The sequence below is a fragment of the Ovis canadensis genome, chromosome 5, assembly GCF_042477335.2.
Source record: "Ovis canadensis isolate MfBH-ARS-UI-01 breed Bighorn chromosome 5, ARS-UI_OviCan_v2, whole genome shotgun sequence".
NCBI classification, from domain to species: Eukaryota; Metazoa; Chordata; class Mammalia; order Artiodactyla; family Bovidae; genus Ovis; species Ovis canadensis.
In genome coordinates this window covers 60,456,750-60,472,493 of record NC_091249.1, presented here as the reverse complement: position 1 = coordinate 60,472,493, position 15,744 = coordinate 60,456,750, and the positions used below count along the sequence as shown (strand labels likewise).

Sequence of the window (15,744 nt, the reverse complement as noted above, 5' to 3'; positions counted from 1 at the left end):
TCTGAAGTCGCATAATAAATTCACTTAAGTATGATTGAGTAGACATAACCAGGATGCTACTGCCATCAGTTGTGATTTAAAGGCTTAATGGATTTAGGGTAGATTTGAAAGAGGCAATAATGATTGACCCTGGCTGGTGGCACTCAGTGAATTTTTGCTTCAGAATGCCACCTGCTGGTGGGTCCTATCTCTGAAGCACACATCAGATTTATGAATGAATTCACATTAAATCCAGAATATTCACTATGGACATGATTCAAACTCTCTATGATCTTTTAAACAATGACATTGATTCAATTATTTAACAGTTTACCAAGGTTCTATGTCATGATTAGAAGTTTAAAAGAATTTATTTCTAAATACTATTGCTCCTAAGCTTAGGGGCATATAAACTAGCTAACTCCTTTAGGCAGTAATTAACCCAGAAAAAAATTCAAAACTATGTGAAGCCTCATTGAGACTAATAGCACATGCATGTGGTGTCCTGGATGAGAGGATTTCTTGCTTGGGAAAAGCAATCAGCACTGCCCACCCCAAGATGAATATTCGGCATGTTACTTTTCTCAGCATTGCATTTCATGATTTAAGGGCTTCTTCTTACTTTTGTGGTACCAGATGTTTATTTTAGACTCTTTCATCACAGAGGTCAATAAACAATCAAAAGGTTATACACATATCTATTTTATTCCAAGACAAATCTTTGGAAGAAAAAAAGTACGTTAACTATTAGAACTTATTGGTGCTAGACACAATGAGATATCTGTTTCACAACTCCCTAATTCTTAATAGACCAATAAGGAAATAAAAAGAAAAATCAAAGAAGCATACACAAAGCACTAGTTAGCATGGCTAATATATAAGGTAGTTTGAAAATATTGAGAATAACTGCTTTTCTAAATGATGGTATTTGGTGAAAATTGCTGACAAAATCATTTATTCACATTCAAGAACACTGGATAATGTTTTCACCCCAAGATGCAATGGGAGGAAAAAAAAAATCCCACATTAGCTTAAGTGTTTAGAAAGTATATCTCAATATAATGTATTGTAATGATAATTCAGCTGGTAAAGAATCTGCCTGCAATGCGGGAGACCTGGGTTCGATCCCTGGGTTGAGAAGATCCCCTGGAGGAGGAAAGGTTACCTACTCCAGTATTCTGGCCTGGAGAATTCTATGGACCGTATAGTCCATGAGGTCGCAAAGAGTTGGACACGACTGAACGACTTTCACTTTGTACTTTGTATACTACTGAGTAGCATAAGGATACTTTGCTTTTTTCCTATAGGATCTGATTGGCAAGGTATATGAATTCATTCTTCTGTGAATAAAAAAAAATTCACTATTTATTCATTAATGAATATATATTCATGGAGTAAGTAGTGAATATCTTTTTTATTCAAAATATATGTGTTGCACAGATTATTTTCACTAGCTTAGGTAGGAATTTGCATGCTTTGGATCCACAATTATTATAACTGTATTAAACTAAAATAGTTAATATTATGCAATTGTTACTAAGCACTGTAATTTATATATACTACCTCACTTCAACTTTAATAAAATAAAGAAGATGATACTTAGAAATAAATTGCTTGCCTTTGGAAATAAATTAAATGTTTTAGGAGTATTTTGAAGATGTGGGAATGCCTCAGTTACCCACAAGACTTAATACACCCTCTGATATTAGCAGTCTCACCTTTCAACTTCTGGTCATTATTTTATAGTGGAGCTAACTGGAAACTAGTTTTCCTTTGGAACTCATACTTTATTTTAAAAGTTGTCAGTTGCAAATGGGAAATAGTAGTTAAAGGATTATGTAGCTCCTGTATTTATAAGAGGATACTACTAAACCTTAACACCTCTGTTTTATTGGCCTTCCTTAATAACCAACCCAAATTCAAGTATTTAAGAATTAAGGTATTTGACCATGCATCTTATACTAAGCATGAGGGGTACTGAGTGTCAGGTACATATACCATAAAAACAAGTAATTCCCCTGCTGTCATGGATCCTGCACTCTAGTGGGAAATTCTACAGTCTAAGGAAACAGGAAAAAAAAAAAAGCAGCAGTAAGACGGATGGCAGTGACATACCAGCTAAAAGCACATGCTGTGAAATCAGATAGATTAGACTCTTAACAATAGCCTACACTCACAAGTTATGTAGCCTCACCTCACAAGTTGTGTAGGCAAAAGTGGTTATTTTACCTGAGCTTCACTTTATCATCTGTTAAATGGGAATGACAATAGCAAGTATATCATATAGTTTATGAGGGTTTAAAGTAATAATGCATGTAAAGTTCTCAGCATGGTGCCTGCAATGTGGTTAGTGTGTAATAGGTGTTAATCATTACAATTAGTCATTAAGGAAAATAGCCAACCTTATCATATGATTGGTGCAAATTTAAAACAGTTCATGTAAAGCAGTTAGCACAGTGTCTGGCACACAGCAAATGTATAATATATATTAAGTCAAGCTCTTTTATAGTCATTTAGAAAAATAGTTAAACTTTACATATCAGTGCAGAGTAAAATGTAAGCCAATATATAATCATTTACTTAAGCGTACTGATATATAAAATGCTCATCATTATTTTGATGGACATTTGTATAAGGCTTTATAGTATCCAGGGCATCTGAATCACATTTTTCATTACATCATGGCTTTCATCTTGAGGCCCAAAGAAGGTAGATTTTAATACTTCTTTTCTATTGGTAAGAGAACTGAGGTTTAGGAGAAAACTTGAAATCACTTGGCTATTTCATCACTGTTGCTTTGAAATAAAACTCACAACATGTACCCTTGAGAGGATGCACAGACCAGAGCCAGGTTTTCCTGGATGAATGACCTAACTCCAGGATATTGTCTGGTGCTACGTTTAGTTGTGGAATGTTACAGACTGAATTGTTTTCAGGCTTGGATAATTTCTATAAAGACCTATAATACATGTAGCAATTTTACAAAAATCTCTAAAAAGACATTTTGATTAAGTATGGCCTTTGCTTCATTAGTGATTAACCACAGTCCTTGTCTTCAAAAGGCTTTGTGGTCATGCTCTTTTGCAGAGGGACTTGGGGTGTGGAATTCATACTTTTTAAGGATCACTGACATCTGGCTTCCTTCAGATTGGCTGAGGCATTTGTAAGAGCAGCTTGATAAAAATAGCAACCAAGGGATCAAGAGGGAGTTTAATAATCAGTCCTCCTTTCAAACATGGTTTTGTTTCCACTGAAATCCTCCTTCTCAATGACATCAAATGTCAATGTATGCATTTATGGAAAATGAAAAAGATACACAGTATCTTAATTGAGGTGTTTGATGAATTTGATCACTTGTTATCTCAATAATATATGCAAATAAAAAGGCATTTGCATTCAAAGTTCATTTTTAAGAAAAATATTAAAGAAAGGGCAATCAAATGCTAACTGCATTTTAAAGAGAATCATTTTGCTCAGTTGACAAGATTCTAAGTCCAGCAGAGCAACACATCTGATTCATGAGTGTGAGCTTTGGCCACCAGCTATTATGGATCAAATGACTTTATCTCTCTGACATATCATCTTTTGTGGATTCTTTCCAACCCATGTGAAAAATATGGCTAAAGCCTGATTATCTATAAGGTCAATATTAAATGGCAAGGATCCAATAGCTAACTATTTTCATAGGTATATAAATGCTTAAATGGGGGGTGGGCAAAAAGGGCTTCCCTGATGGCTCAGTGGGTAAAGAATCCACCTATACAGGAGCCACAGGAGATACAGGTTCAGTCCCTAGGTCAGGAAGATCCTCTGGAGAAGAAAATAGCAACCTACTCCAGTATTCTTGCCTGAAAAATCCCATGGACAGAGGATGCTTGTGGGCTACAATCCAAAGGGTCACAAATAGCAGGACATGACTGAACACGCAGGCACACACACACCCAAAAAGGTTACAAAGTTTCAGTTACAAGATGAAAAAGGTCTGAATATCTAATATAAAAAACATGGTAACTATAGTTGATGACACGGTATTATATAATCAAAATTTGCTGAGCATAGAATGTAAATGTTCTAACCAAAACATATATACCAAATCACCTCAATGTATACTTTAAATACCTTACAATTTTATCAATTATACCTTAATAAAGCTGTAAAAAATAAAACAAATGTTTTAAAAGCATCATTAGACTATAAGTTGGAGCTAATAAGGATTCCCAATGAGGTTAAAAGGCCTCCATCAATATGAGAATCAATTCACAGAGCTCCAGGCTCTGCTATGAAAACCTTATGTTGAGAGCAATTTCATGGAGTAGCCTGTCCCACTATATGCCTGTCTGTAAACATTATCTGAAGGGCCATAACATTTCATCAATGTCAGATTCTGTAAGAAGAGGAACAGAACTGACAATTCTTTGAGCATCCAAATGTATCTCAAAGCTGAGGGATTTAAGGATGGGAAAGACAGGCTTGTTTATTTCTTACTACAACTGAGTGTCTGCTTTCAAGGTCATTCAGAAAAATGCATGTCAAATGAAGAGGACATTTTAACTTCTGATAAATTCTAGCCACACTTATTTTTTTCTTTGATAAAACATGATTACTATAGAAACATCAGGGTTTAAATAATGTACTACTCTTGTGCAGAAATTATTTGCCCAAGGTTTAGTCTTTTTGCTTCATCTACCTCAGGTTCTCCAACTAAAAATGAAAATGTTAATACCTTGCTTTTTATGTTTGTTTGTTTAATGAGGGGGATTAACAAATGATGCTTTAACATTCTTTAGGTTTGTAGGCATCCACATGGACTCTGAATTTAGATTGTGTACTTCTGTGTTCCTTGTGAGATGTTTCTCTGCTCTGACCTGGTTCAGTATCATTATATTTCCTTTGAATTACTCTCTCTGTGGCTTGTTGCTGTGTAACAGTTGTGTATTCTTGGTACTCATGACCTTGGTGCCTGACCTATTCTCCCACCTGAGCTATAAAAGTGATGTAGAAACAAGCTCTAGCTCTGGTTCCAAGAGAGTTACTGTTGCATCTCTGACACACTACTCAGGTGCTCTTGGGTGCATTCTAAGGTTGTGATGGCACGTCCAGAGAGGTGCTCCTGAGAGGGGAGAAGCCTCATCAGAGGACAGGCTGAGAAACTCCACAAGAAAGAGGTTTAGTCTTTTGTGGGCTTAACTCCCACCTGAGTGTGTGTCCCCAGATAACAGACCTTGAGACTGAATTCACATCATCTGAAATAAGGCCCTTTGGGGACATAACTGAGGTGACTGCTTAGCTTTCAACTCAGTTATTGCCTTTCCTTCTGAAAACTTATAATAATAAATGTCTGTGCCCAATTTGTGAGTCCTTCTCTCTCATCTGAAGATCTCTTTTGGACTCCCAATATATGGTTAGCATTGTTATTAACAAGCACCCTTTCTCCCTGGGATGATGGCACTGTTGAGAGAAATGAGCTAAGAAGGAGCTCATAAAGTTGAATTTTGAGAACCTTTTCCCCAGAAATCTTTTATCAATGTGCACTTTAGAAGAGTGGATGGCAGTTCAGAAAGCTCTTCCTAAAGAAGCAAGGAGCACTCCATCAGGATTTATCATCCACAGTTGCCTTTTGAGGGAGCTGCCCATCATTATTCCTTTCACTTTTTTGCAGATAAAGAAGTTATCTGAATAGTTTAGCAGCTTCTCCCAAGAAGTGTAACTCAGGCCTAAGCGTGATCAGAGTACAGTCTGACATCAAGTCTCGCTTACCACCAGATTTGGGGCCCCCAAAAGAGCTAAAACTAGAGCATGTCAAAAGGTTAAATTAGCAGAAAACTAAATAGAGCCCAAATTTTTAAAAATCACAAGACTGAATGGCACTACATTTTTCTTAAATCTCAAAACACTAAGTATAACTTAAAAACCATCCTCTGTGATTATTTTTATCTTTTATAGATGACTTAAATGAAATACTGAGTACTCTTAATGCATCGAGACATGACCAATAACAAAAAGACAATTGGGAACATGGGAAATAGTTCAAAACCAATCCCCAAGTACGTACTCTCTAGAACAGAAACCTTCTTATTGAAATGCACACCATGCTAATATTATTTGAATAATATCAGTGGGAGAAGATGAAAAAATATGGGTAGGGCCAACTGGAGAATAAATAGTTTGAGAGGTTCAAGTTTGTAGAGAGTTAGGGAATACCTGGTCTAGACTCTCTGTTTTACAGTTGAAGCATCTTGAACTGGGGACCTGCTCAAGCAGCCAAGGTGAACTAGAGATGAAATATCCAGCTATTATTTTCTCCAGTCTGCCATTTTAAAACCCTGACAAACTAAAGAGTAGGTAACTTGTCCAGAATCACAAGGCTGGCAAAAGGTGGAGCTAGGATGCCTATTCTTGATCTTCTAACTTGAAAGCCTATCTCTCAGCCTCACTTGTCTCAAGATTGTCATCCAAGATAAGGATAATAATAGTATCTACATCATAGGGTTTACACAAAAATTCCATAGGCAGTATATGTGAAGTATATAAACCGCTTAGTACAGTTCCTAGCATATCAGAAGAGCTTAATAAATGTTGACTATTACTAATTGTGTTGTATTAACGTCCACACTATGCCACAATGGGAAAGAAAAACATGTTAGAAATAAACCCAGCGTATAAACTAAGCTGCTTCTCCATCCATATGAAAATCCAGAAACTGCAGCTGAATTTCCTCAGGCAGGCTACATCAGTGGCCATCAGTAAGCAGCAATGAGTCTAGGCCCGCTCCATGCAACACCATGACCTTTCATAGGTGCTCAGGCTTCATGGGGATGAGAAGAAAGCACATCCCAATATAGTAGAGGACTGAAACAGCAGTGTGGCCATGCCTGTGTGTTGCTGCAGTTTTGTCATAGTGCAGGAGCTCAACTGGGGTAACACGCCTGAAGCAAAGGCCTTAGTATCCATGGTGGCCATTTCTATAGCAGAAGCCCTGAAGAAGTGGGCACACCAATAGGTGGAAGGGGACCAACATGGACTGAGTACTTTCTACAAGCATGCTACCTCACTTAATCCTCCTGTCGACTTTCTGGCACACAAAAAGTTCTCCATGTTATATTGGTAGAAGCGCAGAAAAGCACTGCAGGAAAGCACAGAGAAGTTAAGCGACATTCTCAACTTTGCACAAATGGAAATAAAACATTTGTTAGCCTGTTTCAGCCACATCATGACCCCACCCTCTCCACCTCCACCCTTAGTTTGCCCTGAACCCACATTTCAGCTCTTTAGACACTTCTCCACTGGAGGAGGATACACTCCTGGGTAACTAAACCAATACTCTTCCATTAGTATAAGAACAGTTCAGGTTGTCAGTTTGTCTTAATCTCAGTGCTAGGACAATACTTTCTAATCAGATTTCATAACTTCTCAAAATATCCCAATTATGACTTTCTTTTTCATCTCAAGGGTGTCTGTTTGCTCTGCTCCCTGGGGACCGTAGGACCCTAAGAGAGTAACTAGCGTCTCTGCCTTGTCACCCCACAGGCTGGGGAGCAGCACCTTCAAAAACATGCAGCGCCGGCACACGACACTGAGGGAAAAGGGCCGCCGCCAGGCCATCCGGGGTCCTGCCTACATGTTTAACGAGAAGGGCACGAGCCTGACGCCGGAGGAGGAGCGCTTCCTGGACTCGGCCGAGTATGGCAACATCCCGGTGGTCAGGAAAATGCTGGAGGAGTCCAAGACCCTCAACTTCAACTGCGTGGACTACATGGGGCAGAACGCGCTGCAGCTGGCCGTGGGCAACGAGCACCTGGAGGTCACGGAGCTGCTGCTCAAGAAGGAGAACCTGGCGCGGGTGGGGGACGCGCTGCTGCTGGCCATCAGCAAGGGCTACGTGCGCATCGTGGAGGCCATCCTCAGCCACCCGGCCTTCGCGCAGGGCCAGCGCCTGGCGCTCAGCCCGCTGGAGCAGGAGCTGCGCGACGACGACTTCTACGCTTACGACGAGGACGGCACGCGCTTTTCGCACGACATCACACCCATCATCCTGGCTGCCCACTGCCAGGAGTACGAGATCGTGCACATCCTCCTGCTCAAGGGCGCCCGCATCGAGCGGCCCCACGACTACTTCTGCAAGTGCAACGAGTGCACCGAGAAGCAGCGGAAGGACTCCTTCAGCCACTCGCGCTCTCGCATGAACGCCTACAAGGGACTGGCAAGCGCTGCGTACTTGTCCCTGTCCAGCGAAGACCCAGTCCTCACGGCTCTGGAGCTCAGCAACGAGCTAGCCAGACTAGCCAACATTGAGACTGAATTCAAGGTAACTCTCCCACTTCCCACCCTGCCGGCAGATGGCCCGGTGGGCTCTTCTGGGTGTGTCCAGGAGCCACGTGGGCTGTCTTCCGATCTTACTAACTCAGGGTCTCTCCCGTTCAGGCTCCTGGGGAGGAAGGGAAGTTCCTCAGCCTGTGGCAGATACAGGCCTGATGGAAAAGCAGCCCCATTAGGTGACATACTGACAAACGCAAAGGCATACAGTTCAGAGACAGGCAGGGCACAGGGAGGGTCACACTGCGGTTCTGGTGTAAATGCCCAGCTCTGTCCCAGGCAGCTCAGAAGGGGAATGTCTACAATACTTCTCGCTGTTTCCTAGTCCAGGTCTTGGACTCCTTAATTGTCTCGCCAAGCTTACGTGTGTTCGTTCTCGTTTGTCTTGTTCATCTCTCTCACCCATCCTGGACTGTGTTGATCCTAGAGTCAATAGCAATAGCTTGCTGAACTGAAAAAGGCTTACAGTTATGTTAAAGGGCCGAGGAGGCAGTACACCAAAATGAAAATGAAACTCTCTCTGTAGAGTTGGACTTGTCATCTCAGTAGGTGAGCCCTTGGCAAGCCCCCTGAGAACACTTGAACTCTCAGGTCAGCCCAAGGGATGGAGACCCATCTCCAAAGTTCATTATTCAATAGTGGTCCTGCACTTTTACTGTCAATGGATACTCCTCCTAAAAGAGAAAACTGGGACCTAATTCTTTTAACAGTTTACTAATAAATTAAGTGTGAATATTTAGTGGACACGTACTATGTGCCAAGCACTAACTTCCTTACCTATATGATGTTTAACCCCCTCAACGACCATTGGTATGGGTACCATTATTGTGCCCATTTTATATGAGGGCACAGAGGTAGAGACATATCATAAAGCAGATAAATGGTAAAACCATTGTTCTAATCTACGTACTCAGACCCCAGAGCCAGTTCTTGGCCATTCCAGGAGGTTATGAGTCAAAGCCCTTGTTCATACGTTGTTTCTCAGAGTTTCACTTGTTTCTATCTGAAAGATACCTTCCAATGCAGAGGTGTGACTGAAAGAGACGAAACTACAACTGGGCTCATAATTTCTCATCCTATCATTCAATCAGAGCCTATGATGCCATGGAGCAAGCAAAAAAGTGTCATATGTGGGGCGGACAATGAAGCTGGCACAAGATGTCACTGGCAGGAAAAAAGTTCATTGTCCAAACAGGATGTCAGTGCAAGAGTTGCCCCTGCCTGGGACACAATTAGTGGCCAAGAATGGGCACCAACGGACAGCAAAGGAGGCCCCATGGACCATGTTGTCCAGAGAGATCTCAGAAGAAACAGAACTGAGCTGGGCTTTAATGAGCAGGAAGAACTGAATCAGTGGTAAGAGAGATACAGGCATTCAGAGGAGAAAAGTGGAGGTAAGGGCCAGAATGGCCCATAGCAGGCAGGGGACTGATGAGAAGCTCCATGTGACTACAATAAAGACTTCCTCTAGGGGCACACAGGAGGAAGGCTGAAGAGATGAGTGGGCATATCTCAGAGGGCTCTGTGTGTCAAGCTGAGCAGTTTGGATATTATCCTCTTAGAAATGGTGAGCTACTGAAAGTCTGTGATTAGGAGAATGAAATGAAAGCTAGGGTTTTGGAAATTTACTTGACTGGTAGGTAACATGAGTTACAGGATTTGGGGTATGAGACAGTGAGACTGAAGAGAAGGACAATTTAGCTGTGCATGCATGAGGCCAATGAGGCCTCTCTGTAGGAACGGGATCACTCACAGTCAGGCACAGAAGCACCAGGCCTACAGGAAGCTGCGGGGCACTGCAAATTGTGAATAGATGAAAAATCCTGTAATTAAACTAATTTTACTCCATCTGTCCCCTTATCTTGGATCCATCTACTGAACTGGAGCCACTTCCATAAATCCTGTAACATACATAGCCTCAAGAGAGACTTGGCATATGTAGATGTGGAAATTAACCAAAGAAACTCCCAAGGAATGCAGTTATTGCCTCTCAGATCCTTATTCCTGTACAATAAACCATCTAACAGCAATAAGGTCAGTGATGTCCCAAGGAAGCGTAGTGGAATTTTGCTTGTTCCCTAGGCTTCAGACTAAATTCACACAAGCATTTAAAAGAAATGGCTAAGACAATTAAATTAGAGTTTTCTGCCCAAGAAAAAAAAATTTAATTTTTTGGATCAGATTATATGGATAATGCCACAATTCTCTGCTTATCTGGAATCTGGGAGCGTGCCAGATTTACTAAATAAAATGATGCTAGACTAACACTTGAAAGTACATCTGAACCATTTGTTTTCTTTACTAAAACCCAAAGTCTAGCATATTTTAGTATATTCAATATCTAAAACTGAAAGTTTGTTGAAAACACCTACTATGATATTTTGATTTAACAAGTAAATTGTGAAAATCATGTACAGTTAAGAAAATGACTAACATGATGACAAACCTTTTCTACAATGCAATGAATAAGAGCAATCATAAATACACTTGATGGCTATTAACATCCCCCAAGTTACCTTTGTTTGAAATAATGTCTTTCAGATTGTCAACAAACGGTGCCTTATAAATTAACATAAGCGTTCCTTTAAAACTTTATTACTTATTCAACTATCCTTGTATGTGCATTCCTGTCATCATGAATCCTGTCAGAGAAGAGGGCAGCTTATTAGTAAGAGGGAAGTCAAGTCATAAAAAGAGAAAAAAGAGCAACTGATGTGTTCTAAAATGCACTCTTCAAGAGTCTCTTGCACTTGAGCGGGAGCACACACTGATGTGTGTCATGTGTCATGGAGATGGCCCAGAGCCATCCACAGTGTGAAAAAGCTCTCGGGTTCTCACTGGAGATGCCATAAGGCATCCTCCAGATCCTCTAAGACACTCATTCTTGGAGTGACTCTTCCGGACTAGAAAACAGCATGCATGAAAACCTGGATCTGGTTGCCCAAGCTATTGTTTCTAGCGTCTTTTTAATTTATCACCAGAAAGTTTAGTCATTAGCAAGTAGTATAGCCAATGTCGAGGTCTCCAGTAAATTCTGGCAGGAGTCAGATGTCTTCCTGCAAGCCATTATTTTTAGTGTAGGAATGATGCACATATTTTCTTATGTCTTTCTAATCTTTTGGGGTCTAGAAAGATATCAAAACTTGGCATGGCCAGTAAGGCTTTCCTAGTGCCATGAATGGTGCCTAGTAATCTAGTAAAGCACTCCATAAATATTTGAATAAAGGAAACGCTAGAAAGATAATCATTTCACTGATGAAGCAAGTGATTACTTTTATTAATGATTTGAACTCTTCTAACACCTATAGATTTCACAGAGGTATCTGATAGACCTGGAGAAATGGGGATGCTCTAAAGGCTACAAGGTGGCTGAAAGGATGAAACTTAACACATTAAATCAGTGAAGACCAATCCTAGGCTGCACCATCTGCTGTCAGTGACCACTAAACTCCTGGAGGGCAGAGTGTTTTCCTGGTCTTATCCACACAGTACAGAACATGCGGCATTTGGGAGGCACAACCCACAAACGACATTTTGGTTCACTGACTTATCTACATGGTAGGAGAGAAAAGAAGAGGAAATCTATCGGATGGGCTTTTCAGAGGTATTTCATCCTGATGGAATGGCCTCTGTGTAAAGGTGCCTGGATTAGCATGGAGTAATAAGAGATTTGCCTATCTCAGCTGAGTTACAGCTTCTGTCACCAAGAACACAATAAGGTCTTTACACTGCTCTTGACTTAGCCTTGTCGGTTTTCTTCTGCTTGGATTATCATCCTGATAAAAATGCTCAGGGTCTCCTATATTATGCTGGTGTCTTTTCGGTCAAATTCCTGGGCATTCTGTCTATATGAGTTGTTTATACACAGAGATGTTGTTTCAAAAGGATTATAGATGTTCCCCTTTCTTCCAACTTAAGAGTCATGCCCACAGCAACATCTAGTGGGGACAGGAAGGGGATGAGGAAGCAAAGTGCTACAGGCAAAGTGCTATAAAGTGCCACAAATTTTATAGACCAACATCCTAGGCAATACTATAGAGGGATGTTTAGGGCTTTGGAAGGAAAGAGAAAGCAGAATGGGGACTAGAGATATTCCTCTTGTTTTCTCACCTTTTGCTTAAATTGGAAAAGTACTCAATGTTCACAAGTCAAGAAACTGTGGAAGCCCAACAAACACTTCACCCTAGATATTTAAGATTTGGTCATCCTGAGTAAAAACAAGCTCCAGCTTAGAAGGCTTTTCAAGGCTGTAAACTGTGCTTCAGTGACGAGCAGTTTGTTCTCAGAGACCCCAGAGGAGAAGAGCAGGAGGACAAGAAAGCTAAAGCTGTAACTTCATCTTGCTTAAAGTGTTGAGGATTTTTCTGTCAATGGGTTGTTAATGACATGTATTATGAGAAATAGATAATGAATTATGTATCAATGTTTGTGTTGCCATTTTAAGACCCATAAAAAAAAAAACTCTTCGGGCCTAAAATACCACAAATTAAAAATTCAAATAATGATAAATCAGACCAATTTGCCACCTGCTACGATCTCTAGTGAGATCCCATTGTGGAAGGTAAAGATGTTGAGATGACAGTTTGCAATCTGCTTGCAAACTTATCGAAATGGAAGAGGGAAGGGCGGGGGAAGGAGTGACTTGATATTGTGGAACACATTTGGACCCTGGAGTCTGGAGCCAGGGAGCTGGCGTAAAGGCCTACTCTGGGTCTGGGGCAGCACCGAAAGGTGAACACACCCACTGCCCTCAGCTTCCGGTGGAATCCATTTCTCACGTGCTTTGAATGTTTCTAGTATTTTTTTTTCTTTTTTTTTTTTTAAATTTTAAAATCTTTAATTCTTATATGCGTTCCCAAACATGAACCCCCCTCCCACCTCCCTCCCCATAACATCTCTCTGGGTCATCCCCATGCACCAGCCCCAAGCATGCTACATCCTGCGTCAGACATAGACTGGCGATTCAATTCTTACATGATAGTATACATGTTAGAATGTCATTCTCCCAAATCATCCCACCCTCTCCCTCTCCCTCTGAGTCCAAAAGTCCGTTATACACATCTGTGTCTCTTTCCCTGTCTTGCATACAGGGTCGTCATTGCCATCTTCCTAAATTCCATATATATGTGTTAGTATACTGTATTGGTGTTTTTCTTTCTGGCTTACTTCACTCTGTATAATTGGCTCCAGTTTCATCCATCTCATCAGAACTGATTCAAATGAATTCTTTTTAACGGCTGAGTAATACTCCATTGTGTATATGTACCACAGCTTTCTTATCCATTCATCTGCTGATGGACATCTAGGTTGTTTCCATGTCCTGGCTATTATAAACAGTGCTGAGATGAACATTGGGGTACATGTGTCTCTTTCAATTCTGGTTTCCTTGGTGTGTATGTCTAGTATTTTTAAATTTTATAGACCAACATCCTAGGAAAATACATTTCCTTGAAGCCTGAAAGCTTGGCTGGTAGTATAAACAAATGCCTGCTTAACAAGCAGGAAATGACTTGAAACTTGTTTCCTTTTCCTTTGGGAAAATATTTTTAAGCTGTGAAAGCTGCAGGTCTTAAAAGCGAGTGGTTGTCATTGTTGTTGAAGAGAATCGGGCAGAAACCCCTCAAAGCGGTCACTTACATATCATTCAAAAGACTCTCAGGGATGTGACTGTGCCACCCCAGCCCTCTGCTTGAGCAGCTGAGATGCAGAATGTAAGCAGAGAAGAGACAGATCACAGATGTCGGGTGAGGGACTGTAATGGAAGAGCCCCTCACTACACACGCAGGTAAAATGCGACCAGATCACATGTTGTTGGTCTCCATACCTGAGAGAAGGATCCAGGGATTGACTTATTTCAGGAGGAGAGACACAGATGATTCTGCCCATGTCAGCTTTGTCTTTGTCTATTTTTCTACCTAAGTGTCTGGAGGAGCACTTTCACCAGAGCATTCATTAATGAGTCATCACAGGAAAATGAACTAATTAACGTGTCCTTTAATGACAAGTTTTCATTGGTCACAACTTTCCGCTTCTACTCGTTATGCCAAGAGTATTAGCCTCTAAAATACAGGGAGCCAGAGTCAGCAGGGTTGACTGGTATTCAGATGGGATACAGGAGGCCACTCTGCTAGATGAAGACAGGACAGGATAGGGGACAGGCTTTGGGTGAACACCCAGAACAGCCATGCTTCATTTTCTCAAGGCTATGGAGGAACACAGAGCATGCTCTGGAATCAGAATGACCTGGGTTCCAGGTCAGAGTCGTCTCCTAGCAATCATACAACCTTGGGCATTTATTAGGAGTTAGTATTCTTATTTAAAATGAGGGTAGGGGAAGGGAACAGGTGTTAGAGAAGAATTGCAACATTTCTTCCCGACCCCAACACTTGCCCTTACCCTAATCTCTGTAAATGAGATCTCGACTCATCCCATTATTAAGAGCTTCCAATGCCTCATCCCACTCAGCTTCCAGGAGTTCCTGGCATGTATCAGGTACTCAGTAAATATTAGTTCAGTAAACAAATAAATAGACTCAGTAAGTGAACTAATCACTAGTGACCTCCAAGGGAGTTGGTGAAGATTAAATGAGATGACGAATATAAAACTCTTTGCAGAGGACCTGACCCATAGTAAGTACATAATTTTCCCCACAGATGGCAGTGGGCAATCCCACTGTGTTCCTCAAAGCCCACTGGATTTTTAGCACTGCAACTTGTCTTCCCAATAAACACAACTTAAGCTTCATCACCTCCTCTATTCAGAGGGTCTTCCTGATTTCTGCTAAGCCTCCCTCCCCAAGGCCAGAGTACAAGCTGTCTGTGTGAGCTCTATGATTTAAAAAAGGCAGGAGAGTGTCTTCCAATTGGAAAAATGCAGACCACTGAAATTGAAGACGCCCAGCACAGCACGCTGCTACAATACTGCTGTGAAAAGAAGCAATGCGAGCAGAAAAGGCAGAGGCTGCAAAGGAGGGGAAGGGAGGAAATGGGCAGGCAGAGCTCCTGCGAAGTACAGACAGAGATTGTTTTTTGAAAAATATCTCTGTGGAAAAGATTCATCTCTACACACACACACACACACACAAAAAAAAAAAAAACCTGGGAAAAAATCATTTCCTATACAAGTGCAACTATCAGTCTGAAATATCAGAGATACAGAAAAAATGAAGGCAGTTCTTGGAGGATATCAGTCAATGAGCAGTAGCGCAAATTGCATCAAAAGGAAATGATGAAAAAAAAGTAAAATTCTGTATATAAATTAATCACAATAGGGCAAAACCAATCAAGTGTGCTGCACACACCATCAACAGGGAGGCATGTGTTTTTCTAACAGCAAATTCACATGCAGATTAAATGTGGAAACTCTTACGTCAGGAGGGTGGATGAAAATAAGGCCTGTAGACCCACAGAATGTCAGAACTGGATGGATCTGAGTGAGAGAGCTATCTGAAAA

The 15,744-nt window shown here is 40.9% G+C and overlaps 1 protein-coding gene across 1 annotated transcript in view; it reads left to right on the top strand.

Annotated features, from left to right (window-relative positions):
* Positions 1 to 5,964: 5,964 nt before the first annotated feature.
* TRPC7 (transient receptor potential cation channel subfamily C member 7) overlaps positions 5,965 to 15,744 on the top strand; it is a 142,867-nt gene continuing 133,087 nt past the window's right edge. Inside the window, exons 1-2 of the mRNA XM_069592889.2 lie at positions 5,965 to 6,023; positions 7,507 to 8,284. Coding sequence (XP_069448990.2) covers positions 5,965 to 6,023; positions 7,507 to 8,284 — 837 coding nt within the window. The remainder of the gene's footprint in view (positions 6,024 to 7,506; positions 8,285 to 15,744) is intronic.